Source organism: Rhizoctonia solani, chromosome 8, assembly GCF_016906535.1.
Source record: "Rhizoctonia solani chromosome 8, complete sequence".
Classification (NCBI taxonomy): Eukaryota; Fungi; Basidiomycota; class Agaricomycetes; order Cantharellales; family Ceratobasidiaceae; genus Rhizoctonia; species Rhizoctonia solani.
Window position 1 is genome coordinate 731123 of NC_057377.1, and position 22787 is coordinate 753909.

A 22787-nucleotide genomic window follows, 5' to 3' on the forward strand; every position below is an offset into this window, starting at 1 on the left:
CTGTTTATATTCGCATGTATGCTCGATCACGACGTGGACTATGAACATAATTTATTCGTTTTTTCACAAGAATCAGCCCAATGTCAAAGAAAACACGAGCCTGAAAACGGCTATCCACAATTTTTTAACACCGACCACCGGTGACTAACTACAACTCCACTAAATAAGGTATGACCGACAAGAACAAAAAGCGACAATCTCATGCACCGAAAGCCCTCCAAGATCTCTCTCTCTCACTTGGCCGCCGCTCGCTTCTTCAAATCGCCCTGCTGCTTCTGCTTCTCCTCTCCAGCAGGCGCAACAGGAGTCTTTGCGCTCGCGGCAGCATCGGCGGCAACCTGTTGCTTCTTCGCCTTAGTGGGTGCAGTCGCAGGCTTCTGCACGCCACTTCCACCGATAACACCAAAGAGAGCACCGAGGCTTCCCAAAAAGGTGAGCAAAACGGCCAAGAGGACGGCGCCGGTCTCTGGTTGGGACTTGAAGGCCCCGACGGGGTCCTCCTTGGCAGCCTCGACAAACTGCAGGGCCTTGTGCCTGAGGAAAGCCACTGGCTGCTCGGCAAATGCGGGTGCCTCTTCGGTGGATGGCTCCGACTTGGGCTTCTCAGCGTCAGCAAGCTCCTTCTCGATCTTTTGCTTAACGACAAACGTCTCCTTGGCGAGTTTCGCAGCATCTTGGGGCGAGTTGCCGACATAGATGTTATCAAAGAGGATGTCCTCGGTCATGGTCCAGATCTCAATACCGACACCACCCTAATCAACGGGGTTAGCTTCAACTCTAGCTGAAAAGGGTGCATTCAACTCACAATCTTGTTGAGGTTGGCGGGGTGGAGATCCTCAAAGTAGTTGGGGTTCTCAATCTTGCGAGGCGACCACACGCCCTTGTAGGCGGGGTTGTCGATCAAAGGAGCACTCCACTTGCCCTTGTAGGCAGGGTTGGCCTTCATCGGGCGGACCCAGGGGCCGCAACCGGGACCTTCGGTACACTTGGGGTTCGGGATGGTAGGAGCAATCCAGTCACCGTCCTCCTCGTCATCCCACTCCTCGGGCTTCTCAGCGTCGGGATCCGGGATGGTAAGAGGCTCGTCGGTGAGCCAGCCCTCGGGTTGAGTGGCCTCCTCGTCAGGGATCTCGCGAGGCGCGTCCTCATCCCAGTCTTCAGGCTTGGAGGCGGCGGGGTCGGCAATCTTTTCCTCATCAACCCAGTCAGAGGGCTTCTTGTCCTCGGGATCATCAATCTCCTTGGGTGGGTTGACGGGAGGCTCGAAGCTCTCAAGAAGGTTGCCCTTGGTGTTAGATTCGTTGTTGATGAGGATTTCAAAGGTATTGTCAGGGCTATATGCACATCGTTAGCAGCAACTCAGACCTCCAAAGACAAGATACCTACTTGACAATGAGGGTGTAAAGGTTGGTGTTCTCTCCGACATGAGGAGTAGGGGCCGACTTGAGATGCTTCTCTTCCCACTCTTTGGTGATCGGGTTCTGGTGCCTGAAGATGAAGTGCACCTAAAACACTATAAGCGCCTACGTCATCAACTTTAAACACGCGTCCGACTAACCTTAGATCCAGGGCAAGTCAAGTCCTGACCGAACATCACAACCCAGGGAGTCTTGTCGGAGAACTCCTCGCTGTTGAAGCCTTCCTCGAGCAGCTTGAGGTATCCACCACCACAGTTGCCGCCCTTCTGGAACTTGGCCTCGTACTGAACGACAAATGGCTTGCCCTTGGGATCGATGGGGGCAGCAAAGGGAGCCGAGATGGCGTGGTGAGAGGCCTTGGACTTGGCGACGAGGCCCTTATCGCCGACGATGGCAGGTCGCACCGAGGACTCCTCGACTTCCCACTGGCCGACGTACGAGAACGTCTCGCTTCCAACCGGTGTCTTCTTGGTGGCCTTGCTAGGAGTCCATCGGCCCGCCCAGTCGTCAGTGAATTGCTCGACAAACGCGCCCTTGACATCGGTGGGCTGCAATATACGCGCACTGGTTAAATGCGGGGTAAACGCGGTCGCATAGATCAGTACTTACTGTGAATGTAGGCTTTTCAGCCGCCACACTAGCGGCGGCAGCAAGCGCAACAAGAGAGGCTCCGGCAACAGCACGCATAGTACGAGGGATAAGTACAAGCACAAGTCAAGTAGTGGTCGAGTTACACGTACTCTGAAAGTGGCTCGGCGCTTTTCTACTCCATGCCACGTCAGGTGGACACGTGGACATGTCACGTGGACATACGTGGCCCAACCATTCGCGACACTATATGCCACTTATCCACTCTCCGCGACCAAATCTCCTTGCATCGCTTGGAGGAAATGCGCCTCCCACGCGGCCATTTCTAATCTTCTATTCTGATATTGTCGATGGTCAAATGTGGTGTCCTGTTAGTCTGTAGGCTGTATGCGCGTTTGTGAACAAGCAATACTGAATGTAGTAAATTAGGATTGCCGCAATGTCGAAAACGTTGTGAAGCAAGCTTTCGAACCTGTTGACGGACCGACAGGCATCATACGCTGGGTAGGAAACCGCGCAGAGTAAGCGACATGCGTCATTCACGCGCAACCGAGTTTCATTCTCACACCCCGTCCCCCTCCCCCCAGCTGGAAATCGCCTTCCAATGTGTACCGGAAAGAGTTTAATATTAGCTCAGTCCCTACTATTATTCGGCTCAAGGATGTCAGTGTCGTCACTGTCCATAATTCTAATCCCGACGGTTTGACTGATCAATTGATCAAATCTCCAGGGCAAAGAAGACGCACGTCTGGTCGACCGTGAAATTCTGGACTCGGCCAAACTCAAAGAGTTCCTTCAGGGCTGATGTGGCTGGCCCCCCTCGGAGTCTCGGGGTGATTTCCTCACGTACACGTGCTGTATTTGAAACCTGAATTAATACCGTTTGTGAACTTTATTAATGAGAGAAAACGTTTGAATGAGCACGGGAAAGCAATGAGCCAGTTGCTTTGTCAGAGATTGTATCTTGCGAACTGTGTTTGACACGGAGATTCAGCTAGGTATTATCTCGCTGAGCACGCTGCACCATATGTCAATCCGCCATGCCTCCCGGATCCCACCCGTTCACAACTGAGCTTGAAGTCGTATCCGAGATAAATAGGCGCCTGGCTTCAAGAGTAATGGTTTATTTGTCAGTATTCTGGACCTTGGCCATTGTAATATCGCAGAGGTCAGCTTGTTTTTCGACACAGCTGATGCCGGACTACGACCTATTATTAGGGTTACGCAGCAGGAGTAAAAATTTTCAAGGGGTCTCGCTGAATTTAACTCGAAGCTGTGCATAGGTCTTAATTCGTCATTCATTCTGAGTAGCTTATAATGGGAGAAAAGAATGTGGCTATCTAGCACGATGAGCCGTGGCTATGTAAGCGCTATGATTACGTATCATGATCTCACCCTTAGGCCTAGATTTCGTTGACGCGTCCACCATCCTCTCAATAGATTTCCGACCCTCCGACCAGCAATTATTACGAAAATTAAATCACTGTTATTGTGACATACGAAATAAATATACAGCGCGCTTGCGCATTTGTTGAATAGACTTGTGGGTATTCTCGCACCCTGATTTAATTATGCAACGTCCCAAAGGGAACTCACAATGGCATAACATATCCAGGGTCAAGGATTCATAACACGCTCATACACATCAGCACACGGAATATGACTCAAGTAGATCCCTCTTCCAAGCCTGCGACCCCGACTGATGTCCCAAAGTCTGAGGAGAAGAAACTAGTAGAGGCCAAGTCAACAGCTGTTACTGCTAAGCCGCTAGATCCCACCACGACTGGAGAGCCACAGATCGACACTACCCCGCTCGCCGATCCTAAAGCAAACCCAGATTATCGTCCACCAGAATTAGTGTCGAACACAACTCCCAAAGTCTCGTTTGATCCTACAACGGGTGGAGTATGGCAAGACGCAGACAGTGGCGCTATGGGCTGGGGACAGGGTCAAACTAATGACTGGAACAAAGCCAACGATGACTGGATTCGAAACGCTAAAGATTGGGAAACTGAACCAGGAACCTTTGGTGCCAGCCAGTGGGCAGCACAGGACGCAACGGCAGCCGACTGGGGGATGGATACGGCCGAAATAGCTCGATGGTGGGATCCGCAGCTGAACCAGCGAAAGCCTGGTCCCGGGATGGTTGCTCCCCGGGCAATCGAAATGATGCACAACTCTGATCACGTCTTGTACGAAGTCACGATTTCCGGGAATCCGACCCCCGAGCCTCAGGCGTCCTCTGCGTTGTCCCCGAAATCATCCGTCTCTTCTACCTTGGGTGCGTTGAACTCGCCTGCTGTCGGGTCTATGCCGCTAGCTTCGCCTACACCCGGGCCCGCGCCGTCTCTTCCCTCCACATCAGCAGAGCCAACTCAAGCCCCAGAACCCGCGGTTCCACACGTGCTTCCGACGGACGAAGAGCTCCGCGATGCAACCCCTCATCCTGCTGCGCTATATTGTCGCAAGCATCACGGCTGGGTCGTCCTGTTCGTTTCTACCACCTCTGCCACCGCATCCCATTTGGCCGCGCATTGGTGTTCCGATCCCGACAAGAAAGCTCTTTTGAGTAAGCTTCCTGACCCATCCCTTCGCACCAACAAGGACTGCCTAGACCCCGACGCATCCTCCGAATGGCCCCTGAGCTCGAGTACAGAGCACAAGATGCACCATTTCCACAAGTATCCCAACTGCGTTGCCGGTTCTGGGCTGTTCCCCGCTTTGAAACGACCGAGCACGGGGACTAAAGCCAACGGCGACGTCGAAATGGCAACTGGATCACAGGCGCAGGATACCCAAAATGGATTTCGCTCGGGCTGGGAACAGGCGACTCGTGCAGAGCATTTGGATCTCTATCTCTGTTGCCAGTGCAAAACTCAAATACTGTGCACACCGGGCGGGAGTGTTATACCCTGTATTACTCCGCTGAGCTCCATAGAAGGCTTTGTTCAGGATAGATCTGCGAATCCTAAGCCGGGACAGACCAAGGAACAGAGCGCGCTGGGGGCTCTAGAGATGTTATTACGGTCAGCATTCCGGGTCGCGACATGTTCAGCAGATCAGCTCATAATTTTGGTTACTTGATAGGATTGTAGAGGAACCGTTGTGGATCGGCAATAACAAAGCTCTGCCGGTGTCTGGAAAGGTTTTCAGTGCCAAGGTAGGGTGGACTGAGCATACGTGAGTGTTTGATGCTCGACATGAAGTCCACTTGTTCGAGCGTTTGTGTTCCAGTCAACGAATTTTCGAAGCCATTGGCTTTACTATCGAGGATAACCGCCTTGCCCCGCCCTTACTCGATGCGACCACACCCGAAGGCCGTGCTTCCCGGCTAAAACTATTGCGAGTTTGGGTAGAAATTGGGGCAGTGATTGCTGATCTTACTGCGCGAAACCGTACGCATACATCGTTTTGGTCTGTTCTTAGCAAACAACTAATTATACCTCTAGCCAAGCTGGTCTCAGCCCGAAAAAATTGCATACGGGTGAAGAACAGTCGTGAGGGCTTGGCAGAGCGTCTTGGATCCAACCCTGATAAAAGTATATACCTGTCATGGAACCGTTATGCTTATAGCTAATGGAATTGCAGTACCTCGAGTTGAGGACCTCAGAGTTCTAAGCACCATACCAACCAGAGTTTGGGATGATCTCGGAATAACCGGTTCTACCGCTACCCCAGGTGCGCAAGACCTCCCATAGAATCACTTGCACTGCTGACATTGCTCTAGCGATTGTTGATTTTGCGTATCATGCTCAGCTTCGTTGTGATCCTGCCGAAACCCCCACATACTACGATGCAATCGAAACACTCTCTCGACAATCCCAATTCCCAAACGTCTCGGCAGTTCAGTCTCTTGTAGCAGTAGAAGCCTCAAAAGGCCGATGGTCTATCACCGAACTCCAAGCCGCGGCCGGGAAACTCGGGTTCGGAACGGAAAATATCATCGGTTCAGAATACATACCTGAAGACACTGACGACGATTATATATTTTCAGCGTTCCAGGCGGCTAGGAAACTGGCCAGCGCGGATCCGGCCAAGCGCTCAGAGATCGAGCGCAGTTTGAGAATTCTGGCAGAATCCAGAGCGAGCGAGGTGCTCATGAAGCGTTACGATGAGATTATGGCGCCAAATTATATGGACACCGATGAGGCGTATAGGGTTTTGGAAGTCAGTCGAGATGTGGACGATGATACGCTGGTGGTAGTTTATCAAGTTCGAGTGAGTAGCGAGGTGACACATGTGCTCGGTACTATATGCTAGATGATCGATTATTAGATCGACGACTCTCCTTACTCCAAGGACCGTATGAAAGCCGCACTCACGCGCGTGGCCGAGGATCGAAATAGTACGCGACTCAAGGAACTAGTAGATACGGGGATAGATCGTAAGTCATGTCCTGATTGGCCAATGTATACTCTTAGATATTTATGCGTGACAAAGCTGGAAAGGCTGCGGTGGTGGTACCTCAAGATTTCCCTCGTGGACTGCACCAGCTCGGCAATACATGCTACCTGAACTCTCTGCTCCAGTACTTTTACACCATCAAAGAACTCCGCGAAGTGATCGAGAGCGGGAGTTTTGATCTCGAAACGCCAATTTCGGAGGAAGACCTCATGAAGCACCGGATTGGGGGACGGTTGGTTACTCGCCGTGAAGTCGAGAGGTCCAAGAAATGTGAGTAGCACTGCGCTGCGAAAATATTATGTTGATTTGAACTTATTACCAGTTGTCAAGCTTTTGAGTGGGCTTTTCATGCAGATGATGTGTGCGGACGATGCAGCCATCACCCCGGAAATCGAACTCGCCAAATTGGCGCTTGTTACTTCTAAAGACGAGGAGGAGGATGCTGCTGAACAATCTGCTACAGCCGAGCCCTCGGAGATAACTGCCAAAATCGACGGTGCACCTGAACCAGCTCTTGCAGAGAAACCCGATGAAGCAATGGAGACTCAACCTATTGAGCAGCCCGAGGCCAATCAGGCTCAAGACACGATAATGCAATCAAGACCGGCAAGCCCCCCGTCGACAATCAAGGATGGAGACGAAGATATGCAGTTGGCCACGTCCACAGAAGACGACAAGGCTCAAGATGGCGATGATGGGGATTCTATGGTCGTAGAAATGGGCGATGATCCACCCAGCACTGCTGAAGAGGTTGAAGTCATGCCTTCTCGGAAGAAATCCACAATGGTGCCTGATTCTGGCGCGATGATGTTTGGTGAGTAGGTTCAAGTCGGCAGACATATGGGCATGGTTGAAGTTCCGAGCGCAGGGAAACAGCACGACGTCTCTGGTAGGTTGGCTTTCGCATATAGGGTGAACTAATGACTTATTATAGTGCAGAGGTCTTTGACAACTGCATGTTCCAAATCGAAACAGCACTTCGGTTCGAAAACCCAGCAAGCTCGGAAGAAGCAGGAAGTGGGACAATTAAGAAGTCAGTGACCTGGTCCTATAGGCATGTAAGTAGATATAGAACTAATATAAATTCTGCGTCAAAGACTTTTCTATGGCAAATTGCTCCAACGCTTGAGCCCTATCATCGACCCTACCAGTAGCCCAACGACGTCGAAACGTATGGCGACCGTGCATGAGAAGGAAGATTTATTCTCGCATTTACTTGTAAACGTATCTGACGAAGGTTTTGATTTGTACGACGGGTTGAGCGGGTATTTTGAGGACGAGGTCGAACACGGAGGCAGGAGATCTAGAATGGAGGTTTCGCTTTTGGATCTTCCTCCAATTCTTCAGATCCAGCTGCAAGTGGGTCTGTTTATTTATCTGCTAATGAGCTTATACTGAACTATGCGCATCTATAGCGAGTACAATTCAACCGCGAGACTATGCAAGCGTTCAAATCGAATGCATACATCAAATTTGAGGAAACACTGCTGTTGGACAGATTTTTGGCCAACATGGATCCCGTGAAGAAAGCCCAAAGTAAAAATATCGAGTTGGAATTGGCTGCCTGTAGGGAACGACTACGAGCTTTGGGACAAGTAGACGTGAGTTCAGTTTACGATCCTAAATACCGATTGAAAATCTAAAGTCGCACTCCAGAGTAACAAGCTTACTGCGTCGATCGACGGTGCCAAGAAATTCTTATACTCGATTAAGGACGAGCATGTCGACGTTGATGATGAACTCCTTGCGCATCTAAAAGAAGAGGTCATATCTATTGAGGAAGAGATAGCTGACAAACGTACACGATGCCAGCAGCTCAAAGAGCAGCTCGAAGCATTTTGGAAGGACGAACGAGAAGCTGAATATCACCTTGCATCGGTCTTTATACACAGGGGAACATCACCCTCTTTTGGACACTACTTTTTCTACGCCCGACATCTCCCCGGAAAACCAGACGAGTGGTTCAAGTATAATGACAGCGAGGTGATCGCCGTCCCCAAGGATGAGGTTCTGGCAGATGGCACTGGCTCGACAGCCAATCCATATCTTGTAAGTACTTGCCGCCGGCCGGTGGCTGAGGTTATTGATCAGGCACTGGCAGCTTGTATATGTGAGGAAAGATCATGACATCGTCGATACTATTCACCGGGTGGCTATGGCTGATTAGGGGTTCGCAATTGTATTTGTTATTCATCATCACACCTGTACTCGTTTGTGCTTGTTTCCGACTACGCCCGACTCGTCGTCGGTTATTAATTCGAGTCAACCATGACTCGCCAATGCAATGCTAAACTCAACTTGAACCATGAGTACGGCTAATAAAACCCAAGACTCGTTCTCAGTCTTGGTAAACTCAGTTTTACCAGAGTACTCTATCTCACATTTGACGGGGTTTGCTCCGCCCAAGCCAAAGGCTCCCGCCGTCAAGTTTTCATCTCCAAGCCTTGATCCATGGCTCGATGTCTCTCTAAAGATCGCCACTCTATTGACCGAGTCAAACGAAGCGTTTAGGTCTGCTGTTGAAAAGCTGCCTCTTCTCGCTGTTCCCGATAGTGCTCCAATCGAAGAATGGCGATTGGCGTATACAGTCCTATCGACCGTCGCAGCGGCCTATATCTGGGGCAAAGATCCGGAATCGGGCATAGTCGATAAGCTTCCATATGTGATTGCTTGTCCCCTCCAGGATGTCGCAGACGCTCTCGGCGTGGAACCTGGTTTGACCTATATCGTAGGAGGAATCTGGAATCACCAGTATCGTGAAGAAAGGTCAAGCGAAGAAGATGGCCAGTTGGATACTATCGTCTCTTTTACGGATGCTCCAGATGAAACACACTTCAATTTAACGACGCTCCGGGTTGAACGTGCTGGCGGAGATGGTCTTCTCCAAGGATTGATCGTCTCCCAACTTGTAGCACGCGCTATTCGGTTGACCATGTCGGCATCTCACAATCATAACTCTCATGATCATGGTCCTCACAGTCACCAAAAACCAGGGAACCTCATGTCGCTGGACGAAGTCCATCAAGCTATGGCTGATGCTTTCCACAAAATGGAGACGTCCATCTCTCAATGCACCGTCGAACTCTCCAAGATGCGGAACGGATGTGGTGTTGACTTCTTTTACAACAAGTTGAGGCCATTCCTTGGAGGGTTCGGTTCTGTAAGTTGAAGCATACATCCAAGCCGGTCTTAATACTTGGGGTTACTAATATCCTTGTTCTAGCATCCCAGTCAACCCAATGGCGTGTTCTATCCCTCTTCTCCCGACGGAACCAAGGGAGAATGGCTCAAACTTAGCGGCGCGACAGCCGGACAGTCATCTCTCTTCCAAGCATTCGATACATTACTCATGGTCGTCCACCCGAACAACCAAGACCAAGGTCCTTTCGCGAAGAAGATGAGGAAAGCTATGCCGGGTAAGCAATATATCCTGTTCCGCCCGAGTTTACGAGAGAATTTATCACCTGATTATCGGCATTTTGGGCCTCAACTATATTCCGCGTAATCCACCATAGCATCCCATGTCCAATTTCTTGAGACAATACCTACGCTGCCTTCGATTAGGGGTTATATCCAATCGCTTCTTTCCAAGCCCGAATCGTCGCCGGGAGAACGCGCCGTGATCGGAGGCTACAATGCCACGGTGCGAGAACTCGAAGGGTTCAGGAACGAACATATCAAAATCGTTACCCTGTATGTGATCGGGCCAGCTCGACGTGCCCAACAAACTACTGCAGGTGGAGCAGAGGATGATTCACAAATGCGCGGTACGGGTGGGAGTAACTTGGCGAGATTGCTCAAGGGGATGAGGGATGATACGAAGCGGACCACGCTAGAACGCGAATGATATTTGCGTTCAATGAATGCAATGGACATCTTGAGCGATATATTCGTGTTTGATATCGGCCATGAGCCTGGGTATCGTAGTTAAATACAAGTGCAGAATGTTTATATAAGAGGATGGAGTTGATGAGACGCATCATTTGCGTTGTGCAGATGAATGAGACAAGATCACAGAATGAAAAAAGAAAGGGTAATTTTCTATAGTACCAGAGGGTGTGACCGTCCGTGCGTGCATAAATTGGCGGCGTAAATGGTCTGATGATACTAGATGTGTAGTACACCCTACCATCTATACTTCCCTACTCCTTAGCCCAAACCGAGACCCAATAAACCGTTGTAAGCTAACTATGCATGGATTCCCAGTAACAAGTAACAAGGTCGCCGCTACTGTGTAGTTGAGGTTGAGGCCGGTCTTGCCCCCGCAGGCGATCCATCTCCGGTAACTGTACTCGCGGGAGTTGTTGGAGTTGGAGATGATCCTGACGCGCCAGCATCCATGCTTGTCAGAGCCTGCACAGAACGACGTCTAGCACGCTTGACAATGGAGAGTGAACTGGAGCGAGATACCAGTTTGGGTCTACGGCCAGATTGACCTTGTCGCCGAGCAGCCATGTATTCCACTACTTGAGCAACACGCTATATGTTTGGTGTAGAGATGAAAAATACATGTTAGCTATGCATAATTTACTGCACAAGATTAGTACAACGTACCTCGGCAATTTGCCTAGGCATTCCCCTTTCCGGTATAAAATTTGGGATTGAACCCCCGATTTGATACATCGTTGCGCCCCTAGCCCGAGACAAGAATGGGTTATCCTGGCGTGGTCTAAACAACCGCAAGACTCGATGGTCCTATTCGAGATAATGCTTACATCCATTCCACTTTTCCATCAACTTCGAGGAGGCGGTCGACCGACGTGAACCGGCCACGGACGCCTCTTTCTTCGAGCGCTTTTAGGCCCTGTGTTGGGAAGGAGAAAATGAGGGGGGGGGACATAAGGAGGGCGGATGGAACTAACCTCGTTATCACCAACATCAAAGGGTATATTGATTACCCATGCTTGACGAGGTGGATTGTCGTCGAGTGATGTGGCAAGAAGAACTGTAAACGTGCGTGGAGAAACGGGCGGAGAGTATGTGTAGTGGTATGTCCAACCTGAAAAAAAGTGTACATGAGGCTTAGGGAGCATTGAATCGTGTATGGATAGTGTTGTACCATTGTAGTCTCCGTCAAGGTATGGTTCGAGATGGGTGGCAGAAACTAGTTCGGGAACGTATTCCTCTTGGGCTTGGCAGTGTCGAGTGCCTGCATTGAGTGTGGAATAAATTATACTAGTCAGCGCTCTTTCACAGATTAGAACGCACCAATGACTTCCCAAAACTCGTGGAACGTTCCCTGTTCTGCCGGGTGATAACTTGAGGGCAATACAAATAGAGCGCGTCTCGTAAGCATGAGCTTATTAGGGGAAAGAACATGTTTATGTACCTTAAGCGACCATGCCAATTGGGTCCAGACGGCTCTTTGTGGGAAAAAGTCTGAACCATACCATCGTAGTATGTTTTTCCGGGCGGCCAGCGCACAGTTGAAGCAAGAAGTGCGTTAGCAGCGTCTAGCAAGACGTTTAACGGTGGTATGTCTGAACAACGAGCTCGACTCAAATCAAGATAACAATATGACATTGGATGCGTACTATTCTTTGTGACAGGAGTCAAACCAAATTCGTAGCGAGTCTTGTTTCTATTGGGCATTATCGACAGTAAAGGCGTGTGATCGAGGAAGAGTACAGGTCCCGAAATATAACTCTGAAATCCGGGACTGTGGTGGATTCCCAGGAATTGAGCTTGATTCACGTGCTGCAAGGCAACAACTGGTACCCGGCTGAGTTTGATGGCCCTCCAGGTCGAGTTGCGAGCAAGTACGGCCTTATATGCACTACGCAAGTTCAAAAGTCAAAAGCAAATAAACCATAAGCGGAAACTGGTGGAGGATCCAATGACGCAGAAGTGTCGGAAGCAAATCCGGAAAGAGGTCGGATACGACGTCACTTCAAATTGGGGCGTGGAGTCAGGTGGGGCGGCCGCCTTCAGACAGCACGCCCTCAACGAGATGTGCGATGATGACGTGTCGAGCACCACAAGCAGACCAGACAGTCCATAACTTAGGGTTCATTGACGAGATGAGAAGGCCAGATAGTCGATCACTGAGACATTTCACGAAATGCTCTGGCAAAACATGTATCACATAGCCTTCCCCAAATATTTTGTGAGCAAGAGTCCTCCTAGAGCAAGCCCAAGCACATCTCCATATGAAATGGTTGCATTGTCGTTGTTTAGCCCTTCAGAAATAGACATCCAAATGCGCGCCATCATAGAGTGTTTTGCGAGTGGTTGTTCAGAACAAAGCCAAAGATACACAAGATGAAAAGCGTCGAGTTACCTTGGCTCCGATCGCGCCGTTCATGCCGAGAGCTGACTCAGCACATAACGTCTAGCCCAAACATCTTGGGCCATGATGCTTGACCTCTTAGATATAAACTGAGATCTTGGTACCATATGACGATTTAAAGGGTATATGTGGATCTCGAAACATGCATCGGTTCACCGTTTGCCCCTGAATAACGCCCCGTACACGCGAACATTTCCTCCCAGACCAGATTTTGTCACGTGACTGACATTAGGGGACGAAACGCTCGTGTCTTATCTCGCGATTGGTGATCAAACTATAAACCCGCGCACCCCGGACTATGAAACTGTGCGATCATTCTCATCGTACTGTCAGTTAGCATAACAGGTAGTATCACCGTAAAGGGGAAAAGACGCCCGGGGTCCGAGTTGTCTCGTGATGCTCTACATTTCAGCACGTAAGGCCTTCCCAGGCTGCTCCTCAATTCCTTTTCCCCAAATAGGACAATTTGTCCATTCGTACGCCCAAGTGCCGTCTTAAAAGAGACATTTCTCCCCACAGCGTCATGGATAAACGATTTGGATAAATAATACTCCGATTGAGGGTCCTACCCAGCTTCAAGAAGACCTTTACCTGCGCTCGCCGTCGTTCAGGGTGCCCCATCCGTAGGTTTAAAAGAGTGATACTGACGAGTGGAACTCATCTCTTTCTTCTCTTCCTTCATAACGGTGTCTCTTACTATGCTTCGCAGTTCGAGCTGTCTCCTTCGTGCAACTCCAGTCACTCATCCCCACCCGGTGAGTGGCTACAAAAATGTCGGCTTGTCTCACAATGACTGACTTGCAGCTCTTGTGCAGTTGCTTTCACGCAGCATTACTTCCGTCACTGCAAGATCAAGTTTTATTACAAAGGCTACCGAGAAGGATCCCTACCACTATCAGGTAAGCTGGCTCGCTCAATCTCAAAATTAGCTCAATCCCACATATCCCACCAACAGGTTGGATTTGGTAACCGGTTCGCGAGTGAGGCTATGTAAGTCTGAGTCTTTCCGTAGGGAATCCGAAAGCAATGTCTTATGACTTCATAGACCGGGTGTACTTCCTGATGGGCAAAATATGCCCCAGAAGAACAAATACGATCTTTATACTGAAGCAGTAAGGACCCCAGTATCACCCTCGGGGTGTGACTTGGGTACTGACAGCCATGTAGATCACGGGCTCGTCATTTGTGGCACCTCGCAAGGATAATTTGAGCGCCTGGCTGTACAGGATTAGACCCGCCGTAGCCCACCAGGGGTTCGCACCACTCCCCGATAACCCAGATGTGAGTACAATTCGTTATGTGAGCTTAGAACAACGAGACTCATATCTTTTCATCAACGCACAGCTGGAATCCAACTTCTTGCCTCTTAATCCTAAGGTGCAATTTAGCCCAACGCAACTGGGTAGGTGCTTTTTATTTTACTTTACCAATTAACTGACATAGGCTATTCATAGCGTGGCGTCCATTTTCGCTCCCTTCATCTGGCTCCAAAGTCGATTTTCTCAATGGTCTAAAAACACTTGCCGGGTCTGGGGAGCCGACGCTCAACGAGGGTCTTGCCATCCATATCTATACCGCCAATTCATCCATGGAGAACCGAGCAGTGGTTAATGCCGACGGTGATATGCTCATTGTTCCTCAACTGGGACGGTTGGATATCCAAACTGAGTTTGGAAAGATGATGGTTCGTCCAGGGGAGATATGCGTTATCCAAAAGGGGATTCGGTTCAAGGTCGGCTTGCCTGATGGCGATTCTAGAGGATGTGAGTGGACTTTTGATTTTTCGAGTCGGACAGAGGTGTTGTCTGCGCGGGGTCCTTTGAAATATGAGGGTTTGAGCAGCCAGCAAGTCGAAAGCTCCCGGCGACAATACTGTATAGTCCCTGGCCATCTTGCATATATTTATCCCGTGACAGGATGTTCCTAACGTCAGAATTCTCTCGGCAGACATTCAAGAAATTTTCGGCTCACGCTTCGAGCTGCCAGAACTCGGCCCTCTCGGAGGGCATGGTCTCGCTAATGCCCGTGACTTCGAGTTCCCTATCGCGAGCTTCGATATCGATCAGTCTCATTGGGAAAGTACGTTTAGCCTGTCTTCGCAAACTTCTTAGACGTGCCTTCCTAACGCGATGCACAGTTGTTTATAAACTTGGTGGAAAGCTATGGTCTTGCAAACAAAACCATACACCTTTTGACGTGGTGGCCTATCATGGAAAGTGAGCAAGCTATTCATAGAAAGATTTCTCGTATAACAATCTACAACGTTACAGCTACATTCCGTACAAATACGCCCTGGAGAAGTTTGTCAACGTGGGCTCGATTTCCAAAGACCATATTGATCCGTGGGGGTTTTCCCAGTTGCACTACTTTACTTGGAGCTGATCGCTTTCTTCCAGTTCTATTTTTTGTGTTTTGACCGCGAGGTCCAAGAATCCTAGCGCGCCCCTCACCGACTTCCTGATCTTCAGCCCTCGTTGGGACGTGGCAAGCAACACATATCGGCCTCCTTACTATCACCGCAACGCGTTAGTCCTTACTAAGTATGCTGGGGCTTGATGTTGATTATTGATTTCTTTCATGAATTAGATCCTCTGAATTTATGGGCTTGATTTATGGTAAGTATATCAGTATTCGTCCAGGAACTTTGAGTCTAATTAAGTTCAGGCAACTATGGGGGTCGAAGCGACGACTTTGCCCCTGGAGGCGCAAGTTATGAATGTGGTCACGTCGCTCATGGAGGTAAGATGGATCTTCGATCAATATGAAATGCGGCAAGGCATTGACCCGTCATTTGATGTGCTCTTTTGCGCCACAGTCTCTTACGAAGTGTTCAAAGAAGCTACAGAAGCAGACCTTCAACCTGTGCGGATTAGCGAAGGAACAGTCGGTGCGTTTAACTTGGAAGTTAATACCATGAGTAAAAGCGTTGGCTAATCTCTTTAATAGCATTCATGATGGAATCGAGTTTGATGTTTACATTAACCGATTATGCGATAAAGAGGAGCGGGAAGTTACATGGTAATGATCGTTAACTTTTTTCCATAATGTTGTTATCTGATACCAGTTGTAGTACACAACCCGAGCATGTGGGATAACCTGGATGCACAGTTCCTTAAGCATCTGAACTCTGTGGATCAGAATCTGAAAAGCCATGGACTTCCTGGGCTTAAGAAGGAGTGAACTTCCGGGTTTACAAATAGACTGGCGACATAATATGTGACGATGCAGATATTAATACTTTGTATTATAATTATGGTAATAGGTGATCTTTGCCCACGCATGCATATATGGCGTACCGCTGTAAATCCGCTGATGAGATCAGCCAAATATCTTCAATAGTGGCCGTGGGGATCTACAGGTGGCACTCGCTCCGTAGATTTCATGCATCAACCAGAGGAAGGGCTGTAACGAACGCCATGCCTTATGGCCGTGCGCAGCTCGCGCCGAAGCTGGAAGCTACCTAGATTTCCATATATATGATTTAGTACCAGCTCATCATTTCTTCTTGCATGGCCCAGTATCTATTCGGTCCTGCCCTGAATGGATAATAGTATATCCGTCTTTGCGACCTGTATGCATAGGGAACATCCCTCTGAGAACGTGTCCGGATAACTCGCCTAGCCGGATATCAGGTTTGGCGAAGTATAAAAGGACAGTTGGTTGCTTGTCAGGCTTTGACTCATCGGACTCATCGTTGGTACTTAGCAACGGAAAATCGACACCGACCAGTAATGACTGCCAGCTCGCTATCCAATGATACACGATGTACAGATAATCTCAACAGTGGTCGAATACCTAACACGCGGCTGAACGTCGTCGTCGTCGGTTGTGGGTTAGGTGGATTAGCTTGCGCATTAAGCCTTCAAAGGGCTGGGCACAACGCTGTCATATTAGAAGCTGCTCGTAGTATTGGAGAAGTGTGTATTTCATCTTTTCTTTGTACATCACCCACAGAGGCTGAATATGCCTCAGATAGGAGCTGGAATACAAGTCACCCCGAATTTGTCGCGTATTTTGATTAGGTGGGGACTGAGGGACGAATTAGAAAAACTGGGTGAGTCAAATCAAGTCGTTATCTCTCGTAGAATGCGGCTCACCGGGTGCTATGACTAGCGGTGGTTCCCCAAGCTATCGTGTTCCGACGTTGTAGGTTATAATAGATCTGACTGAGGATTATTACTGACGTTGATCGTTCCTGGGTAAATCAGACAAAAACGGAGAGAAAGTCGGTGGTTCAGTATGGGGCTCAAAAATGGAGCGCGACCACGGCTCCCCGTACTACCATATTCATGTGAGTAGAGCTAGTGAACTGCGAGTGGGGCGTTGAACGAAAGGGATGTATAGCGCGCCGACTTACATCGTATGCTTTATAAACTCGTGGAGCAAGCTGGTGTCAAAGTTCGGCTTGCGTCTACGGTAAAATCAATCAACCCGTTGGCACCGTCGGTGACTCTCTTCGGCGGAGAAACGATGCACTGCGATCTCATAGTAGGAGCAGATGGAGTGAAAAGTATGATTCGCGAGGTGGTTGTTGGAGGCCCTGATAGGCCTCAACCTACCGGGGACGCGGCGTATCGGTTCGTCCCGTATTGATCGGCCGAGTTGGAGGTCGCTATATTAATCAAGGAACAACAGCGCCATAATACCAGCAGAAAAGATGAGAGGAGACCCGGAATTGGAAGCGCTCTTGGAAAACCCCGAGGTCAGCACCATGGAGGTAGTCAGTGCGTGCCGTACAATCTAATATCAGGGAAACAGATGACGGCTTGGATGGGCCCAGGGAGACATATCATGGCCTACTGCATCCGGGGCCGCGAAGAATATAACATGGTATTAATCCATCCCGACGGTCGCGACGGCTCGGCGCCGGCAGTTGAAAGCTGGACTGCGGAAGGGAGTGTCGAAGAGATGCGTAGAGACTTCAGCGGTTGGGAGCCTAGGTATGGCACATCCCTGGGATTATGAATAGAATGCTCGCATTGATTTCTCGAGTTTCTTGCGTGCTACAGGATCCAGAAACTGATAAACCTCATCCCGTCCACGCTGAAATGGCTACTTGCCGATCGTCAGCCCTTAGATAAATGGGTCCATGATTCCGGAAAGGTAGTACTCTTGGGAGACTCCTGTCACCCTATGCTGGTACGTCTCTGCATAGAGTCCAGCAAAATATAGGGTTTGATGTAGTATAGCCTTACAGGGCGCAAGGTGCGGCAATGGCAGTAAGTTGATCCAATCATTGAGCATGAGGTATGACCAAGTGACCTTATATGCGTGGCTCAGATTGAAGATGCAGTTGTGTTGGGTGGATTGTTATCTGGAGTGCGCGGCCCAGATGATCTTCCCCGGCTGCTCCGAGCATATCAGGCCCTCCGGCTGCCAAGGACTGCTGAAACGCAGAAGTCCGCAAGACTGAATCAGTTCATTTTTCATCTTCCGGACGGCCCTGAGCAGGTAGCTCGGGATGCTGATATGAAATTAGCAATGGACTGGGAACAGGATTTGCTGAACAGGCAGAACGGTAAGAATGGATCATCATTAAAGGAAGAGCGTTCATGGGCAGGAAACATGAACCAATGGGCGGACCAAACGAAGAATAAACTCCAGTTCGCATACGATGCATTTGCGGTGGTCGAGGAATGGTGGAAACAGAATAGTTAACCTCTCGCAAGGCGAGTGGTGTCACTGGGTTGCAAACCCTGGCAGACATAAAGTCATACTATGGAGCCAGTTCCTTGGGAAGGAATGTCATTGATCACGTGCTATGGCACCGGGAGTTATGATTACTGGATAATCTGTCAATAGCATAAAGATCTGGATTAAACGAGCGTGAAAGCCAGTAACATTACATGTTCTTCTTTGACCATGTCCAGTACCAGGCTTATGTTGATGAAACAAGAAAACGAGAGAAGACAAGTAGAGATAAAGCAACTAGCTGAGCTTGAACCACAAGATGAGGACGATGAGGATCACAAGAATGGCGATTATCGCCCAGGTAATATATCGCTGTCGGTACATCCTGAAGGAATTCAGTTGCGCATATTTCACATTCCAATGAAATGGCTCACCGAGTTATCATCTGCTTCAGAGTTCCACTTGCCCTATCGATGCTTCGATCAGCGCCGCCGAGCGTATCCCTTGTGTGTTCACTGCACTATTGTCAGACAGGTAAACGGTGAAAGCTTCAGACGACCTGACTCACATTTGTTCTCGCTGAACACGCAACGAGCGCAGAATATCGGCTCCAACATCTTCTGTCTCGAGGGCGATCCTATGTGAATCTTCGAGGCGGCGTGAAGAGTCTGCTAGTGATTGAGTTCCGGCGAGAAGCCGAGTACGCTGATTGGTTGCGTCGTCTCCATACGGATCATCGGCACCCGATGTCGCGTTGTTGAATAACTCCGTACGAGAAGATTGAATATGTAGGTCCTTCTGTAAAATTCAAACATGGTGCTTGAGCAGAGAACTATCTTTATGGAAACAATAAACTTACGGCACTCTTCTTCCAGCGCGCTAGCTCAGTCTTCAATCCGCGCACACGGGTATTGTATGTCCCTCGTAAGCTTTGGGGCATCGACTGGATCTCTACTTCCATCTGTGAAATCATCTCGTCTGCCTCGTCAAGCTCCATTTCTACACGGCGAAGGGCAGCTTTGCGTTGTTCGCCATTCGTAGTAGGAGCCTCAAGCTTCTCGCGTACCGAGTTGATCAGTTGTTGGAAGTCCTGCGCATAGGAGTCGAACAAGGCGGTAGGCGAATTATCCATCTTTGAACAAGAGCCACAGGCGGTATAACCGGGGTGTTAGGGTGGGGCACCAAGCAGGAACTGTAACAAATTCCAAATTCATATTAGTTTTCTTAGTATTCACATCAGCCTTAAGTTCCATTTACAGTAAAATCAATAAACAGATCTGGTGAACGCAATGGGAGTGGGCGACGACGGTGGAGGAATCTGGGAAGTGCGACCGTGATGGAACGGTGGCTGTGAAAGGGATGGTGCGACCAAACATGAGGCAATAAAAGTGAGGTCACCGGACTGGGACCACTGAGACAACCATTTCACCAAATGCAGACCCGAACACTGGAGCGAATACGTTGCTGATTTGGGAGACATCAACTCCTAGAAACTCCTCGGACATAATGTCATACATAGCCCGCTTCCCCAACGAGGTTGCTTGGTTCGGATGCTGGGCGTCGAACGGTAACCAGCTGAAATGTTCATCAGTCTCGTAGGGGCGCTACAGATAATAATTTAATTCACCCGGCTGCCGGGCCCCGGCCAAATGTACTTCTGCAATTAATTAGGATCCTCCTGCCTATACCACCGTTGGTCAACCATTCCGCAACAATAACAATCGCACTTCCATAGGTCTCGGATGCTATTCTAAGTACTAGTAGCTGTCTAGGCAGCCTGTATCGGGAGAATCAGCTCCGGATTGTTTCCTAGGTTTCAAATGCATACAATTCGTAATTACTTTGTGTTGGGCGGTCTTTCTATCCGATGTCCCTATTCGTGAAAGCTAGCGACTGAACACTGCTCTACATGCTCTACACGTGGCTACACCCGGAGATACGCTCCCTCCCCACCTATATATTCCCCTTCCACCGCCCTCCATGTCCTCCATCAGCAGGTCTAATCAGCTTCCAAGTGCAGGTCACTTCCACACCCTTCAGCCTTCTTCTTTTCCACCCCTTTGCTTGTTCTTCCTTCTTCCTATTCACTATGTACACTCGCATCATCTACCTCTCTGCTCTCATCTCCCTCGTTGCCGCTCACGGCACCATCGTCGCCGTCAAAGGCGCCAACGGCATCACCGGCGCCGGCATGGGCATCGACCCCAGCACCCCTCGCGACGGCACTCGTGCCAAGCCCTTCCAGGTACCCCTTACTTTCCTGCTGCTCCCTGCACTCTCACTTACCCTCGCCCGCCTGCCCCATCGCAGCAAGACACTAGCGTCATCCGCGACAAAGAGATCGAGTCCGGAAAGGTCGGCGCTTGCGGTCGCACCACTCAGAAGGGTGCCATCGACATGGCTTCCGAGATGGAAGGTCCGCATACATTCACTGGTCTTACCGTTTGACAGTCGTATACTCACGCATACACCCGTACATACAGCTGCTGCCTCGAACGGCATTCCATCGGCTACAGCCAGCGGCGAGATCCAGATGACGCTCCACCAGGTCAACCAGGACGGTGCTGGGTGAGTTCCATTCCAGCCTCCACGTCTCCGATCTCATCTCTACATCTCTCTGACCCTTCGCTTCCCGTCCATCCAGTCCCTACACCTGCGACATCTCAGCCGACGGAGGTAACACCTTCCAGGCCGCAAAGGTCACAAAGAACGTTCCCGGCGCCTTCCTCGGTCTGTCCACCGCCACAGCCGAAGACTTCCCGCTCAACGTTCAGATGCCTTCGTGAGTCCCAGCTCTCGAGTCGGCCATCCGAGTCGACCAAGGTGTGAGCCTGACTGATACAATACACGACAGTGGGATGCAATGCGCGGGCGGACCGAACGGAGACGCATGCGTCGTGCGATGCCGAAACGCCACGCCTGCAGGACCGTTCGGGTCGTGCGCGGTGGTGACCAACGCCCAGCCAGCTGGAGGAGCTGGAGCGGCCAGCGCCAAGTCTACAACGTGAGTGTGTGGCTGACAAGTATATATGGCATGTGCTGAGTGTGATGGGGACGGGATGCGCAGCGGCAAGAAACAGACACGGGCACTGGCTGGACCGGATGCGTTTGCGGATGAGGATGCAAAGGATGCGTAAGTGGCGTGGGAGGACTGACACAAGACAGACGCTGACTAGAAGACGCTGAATGTAGGGAGCTGGAAGCGAAGCTGATCTCTGGGATCAACAAGCGGTTCGTTGAGATGGAGAAGAAGCGGGTTGTGCGGTCTCGAGTTGTTGGCGGTCTTAGCGGATACTGGATCTAAACTTAGGGTAGCATTGTTGGCTTTTGGGTACTACATTATCTTTAATCAAACCATTTTTTGGGACGTTCATCAAGCTAGAAGTTTAAGGGTTGCTTAATATCTCACAGATTCTTCTTATAGAACTTTACCTACAGTGCATATCAGCCAATTAATCAGAAGAATTTGCAGTCCAGTCATGAACATATTCATGCTCGTCCGAAATTGACCAATCTGGGACATCTCTTGGGTAGCTACATTATTTAACGATAAAGAAAGCCAGAGCTCTTCATAGCGCAAGTGTTGCACGCATGATGTCGACAAGCCTTGTGGCTATATGCTCCCCAAGCGCCGAGCTACATACATGCAATCGCATACATAATTTTGCCTTGGCTTGTTCTAGCCACTTTCAGTCCGATATCATGTTTCATGAACTCTTGAATCAAAGATTGCATAGAAAAATAGAAACCTCGAGCACGAATAAATTTACACAGAAAGCGTAGCAATAGCTTCAGGTGTTCCTGGCTTTTTCAAACCTTCTACTTCTTAGGCTCGGTAAGTTAAATGCAGAGTGGTTCGTAACAAGTATGAGTGCTCTTTCACTGACGAGAGGATTAGTATACGAATACTACATCTATCAGCGTTCAGAATACATATACCGTAAGTTGGTAAGCGTCTAAGCCTATTCGCCTACAAAACCAATTGTGTATCAAAGCGTTTAGTTTAGGCGACAAGGCCATCGAGTTGACTGCTAACAAGTCACTAGACAAGCAGTGAATACATTCTACGGACTGAGAGCCTCGGTCCGCGTATACATTTCTGCGGTTAAAGTATGATTGATATTCGGAACCTTTGCGAGGCATATGCTACTGACAACGTGTTAACAAGGTAACACGCCGCTCGCGACAGTAGCTATACTGCGATTACTTTACCGGGCATCTCATCAGTCTAGCTTTCAGGAACATACGGGCCACCACGCTTACCGTTTAATATTGGGTCACTTTATCGAAAGCGGCCATTCCGAGAAACAGCAATAGGGTGGAGCCAAAAAGTGTGGATCTTCCGAGCGTAAAAGCTGCGTTTTGTATGGGGGATATCGGTAAAATCTGACCATTATTTCCATGAATCCAGATCTTCAGCCAACCCGTGTTTCTTCTACACGCAGATCTTGGAATTC

General features: G+C 49.6%; 8 protein-coding genes across 8 annotated transcripts; 5 read left to right on the top strand and 3 right to left on the bottom strand.

Moving 5' to 3' along the window:
• Positions 1-233: 233 nt before the first annotated feature.
• On the bottom strand, positions 234-2105 carry RhiXN_09679 (calnexin; the record flags this gene model as incomplete). Its single annotated transcript, XM_043329495.1, has 5 exons — positions 234-752; positions 806-1334; positions 1387-1505; positions 1559-1966; positions 2028-2105. The coding sequence occupies 5 exons, from the start codon at positions 2103-2105 to the stop codon at positions 234-236; spliced, it is 1653 nt and encodes a 550-aa protein (XP_043182329.1).
• Positions 2106-2256: 151 nt separating this feature from the next.
• RhiXN_09680 (thioredoxin-like protein) lies at positions 2257-2811 on the top strand (the record flags this gene model as incomplete). The annotated part of the gene is made up of 4 exons (XM_043329496.1): positions 2257-2376; positions 2436-2527; positions 2594-2669; positions 2737-2811. 4 exons carry the CDS (start codon positions 2257-2259, stop codon positions 2809-2811), a joined length of 363 nt encoding a protein of 120 aa, XP_043182330.1.
• An 854-nt stretch (positions 2812-3665) lies between these two features.
• RhiXN_09681 (indoleamine 2,3-dioxygenase) lies at positions 3666-10257 on the top strand (the record flags this gene model as incomplete). Its single annotated transcript, XM_043329497.1, has 17 exons — positions 3666-5032; positions 5094-5186; positions 5241-5401; positions 5456-5545; positions 5595-5684; positions 5734-6224; positions 6282-6390; positions 6447-6680; positions 6733-7224; positions 7279-7299; positions 7350-7443; positions 7508-7769; positions 7826-8011; positions 8067-8459; positions 8779-9570; positions 9634-9826; positions 9926-10257. The coding sequence occupies 17 exons, from the start codon at positions 3666-3668 to the stop codon at positions 10255-10257; spliced, it is 5400 nt and encodes a 1799-aa protein (XP_043182331.1).
• A 380-nt stretch (positions 10258-10637) lies between these two features.
• RhiXN_09682 (uncharacterized protein) lies at positions 10638-12002 on the bottom strand (the record flags this gene model as incomplete). The annotated part of the gene is made up of 8 exons (XM_043329498.1): positions 10638-10889; positions 10965-11079; positions 11126-11214; positions 11273-11409; positions 11470-11559; positions 11619-11695; positions 11740-11890; positions 11945-12002. The coding sequence occupies 8 exons, from the start codon at positions 12000-12002 to the stop codon at positions 10638-10640; spliced, it is 969 nt and encodes a 322-aa protein (XP_043182332.1).
• A 1395-nt stretch (positions 12003-13397) lies between these two features.
• Positions 13398-15879, top strand: RhiXN_09683 (homogentisate 1,2-dioxygenase; the record flags this gene model as incomplete). The annotated part of the gene is made up of 16 exons (XM_043329499.1): positions 13398-13454; positions 13515-13598; positions 13655-13689; positions 13745-13811; positions 13867-13980; positions 14044-14101; positions 14154-14462; positions 14647-14778; positions 14837-14915; positions 14970-15041; positions 15096-15224; positions 15286-15314; positions 15364-15438; positions 15515-15586; positions 15646-15717; positions 15770-15879. The coding sequence occupies 16 exons, from the start codon at positions 13398-13400 to the stop codon at positions 15877-15879; spliced, it is 1494 nt and encodes a 497-aa protein (XP_043182333.1).
• Positions 15880-16430: 551 nt separating this feature from the next.
• RhiXN_09684 (FAD-binding domain protein) lies at positions 16431-18357 on the top strand (the record flags this gene model as incomplete). Its single annotated transcript, XM_043329500.1, has 10 exons — positions 16431-16616; positions 16672-16753; positions 16813-16845; positions 16908-16990; positions 17044-17276; positions 17335-17401; positions 17458-17639; positions 17709-17838; positions 17889-17918; positions 17980-18357. The coding sequence occupies 10 exons, from the start codon at positions 16431-16433 to the stop codon at positions 18355-18357; spliced, it is 1404 nt and encodes a 467-aa protein (XP_043182334.1).
• A 270-nt stretch (positions 18358-18627) lies between these two features.
• RhiXN_09685 (vesicle transport v-SNARE protein vti1) lies at positions 18628-19462 on the bottom strand (the record flags this gene model as incomplete). The annotated part of the gene is made up of 4 exons (XM_043329501.1): positions 18628-18715; positions 18765-18845; positions 18899-19128; positions 19190-19462. 4 exons carry the CDS (start codon positions 19460-19462, stop codon positions 18628-18630), a joined length of 672 nt encoding a protein of 223 aa, XP_043182335.1.
• A 957-nt stretch (positions 19463-20419) lies between these two features.
• RhiXN_09686 (uncharacterized protein) lies at positions 20420-21634 on the top strand (the record flags this gene model as incomplete). The annotated part of the gene is made up of 7 exons (XM_043329502.1): positions 20420-20575; positions 20641-20746; positions 20814-20898; positions 20975-21112; positions 21185-21334; positions 21398-21463; positions 21523-21634. 7 exons carry the CDS (start codon positions 20420-20422, stop codon positions 21632-21634), a joined length of 813 nt encoding a protein of 270 aa, XP_043182336.1.
• Positions 21635-22787: the final 1153 nt, after the last annotated feature.